Source organism: Alosa pseudoharengus, unplaced genomic scaffold, assembly GCF_046254945.1.
Source record: "Alosa pseudoharengus isolate Yale_2024_CS ecotype anadromous, Long Island Sound unplaced genomic scaffold, YU_APseudo_1.1 YU_APseudo_1.1_scf_3, whole genome shotgun sequence".
NCBI lineage: Eukaryota > Metazoa > Chordata > Actinopteri > Clupeiformes > Clupeidae > Alosa > Alosa pseudoharengus.
This window is the reverse complement of record NW_027468718.1, coordinates 1,266,551-1,267,380: the sequence shown is the minus strand read 5'-3', so window position 1 is coordinate 1,267,380 and position 830 is coordinate 1,266,551. Positions and strand designations below refer to the sequence as shown.

At 37.8% G+C, this 830-nt stretch overlaps 1 protein-coding gene across 7 annotated transcripts in view; it reads right to left on the bottom strand.

Annotated features, from left to right (window-relative positions):
• Nucleotides 1-367: 367 nt before the first annotated feature.
• Nucleotides 368-830, bottom strand: part of serpine3 (serpin peptidase inhibitor, clade E (nexin, plasminogen activator inhibitor type 1), member 3) — a 15,407-nt gene continuing 14,944 nt past the window's right edge. For all 7 annotated transcript variants that reach the window (XM_076262927.1, XM_076262921.1, XM_076262922.1 and 4 more), the window contains one exon: nucleotides 368-648. In XM_076262927.1, coding sequence (XP_076119042.1) covers nucleotides 596-648 — 53 coding nt within the window. In that variant the 3' untranslated portion in view covers nucleotides 368-595. The remainder of the gene's footprint in view (nucleotides 649-830) is intronic.

Sequence of the window (830 nt, the reverse complement as noted above, 5' to 3'; positions counted from 1 at the left end):
TTGGTGTTAGCTTTGGGTGGTGGTAGTACGGTTGCTAAGAAGCTGGGCTAGCCTGCAGTAACCTGAAAAGTTGCCAATTCCCAGCTTCCACCTGTATGCCCTTCAGCAAGGCAATTAACCCCTATCAATTAATTATAGGGGTAATTGCCTTGCAATTAACCCCCTATTAATTAATGAGTGTGTGTGTATGTGTGTGTGTGTGTTCGTGCATGTGTGTAATGCCATTTGAGACAGACTGGTTTAGTTAGTCAGGTGCACGTTATCCAATATGAATGACAGAGTAGGGCAGGTAAAAATGGACCAACCCTTAAACGTGTACAAAACTGTGATCTTTATTAAAATATTTACACAAATATGTACACAAATATGTTCACATGGTTTACATTACGGTAATGCTAATGTTAACATGTTCGGATGGTTTACATTATAGTAATGCTAATATGTTCACATGGTTTACATTACGGTAATGCTAAATAGTAAACTGATATTTACAGGTCTGTACATTATTTTAGTGTATTTTTGTGTATGTTCATGGCTGAAATAGTACAATGTAAAATAATATTTACAAATATGTACAAGTGTGTGTGTGTGTGGCTCATAGTGGGTGCTCAGCTGGATTTAGGACGCGGCCCATGAAGAGGATGGATCCTGGACAGAAACACACACACACACACACACACACACACACACACACACACGACAGAGAGAAATGACCGCTATGTTCACTTATTTCATGATTACAACTTAAAAATTTCTTCTTAAAAGATTTCATGTTATAATTTCATTCTGATTCCATATTGTGTTTGTGGTTTATGTGTCGTGGGGTTGTG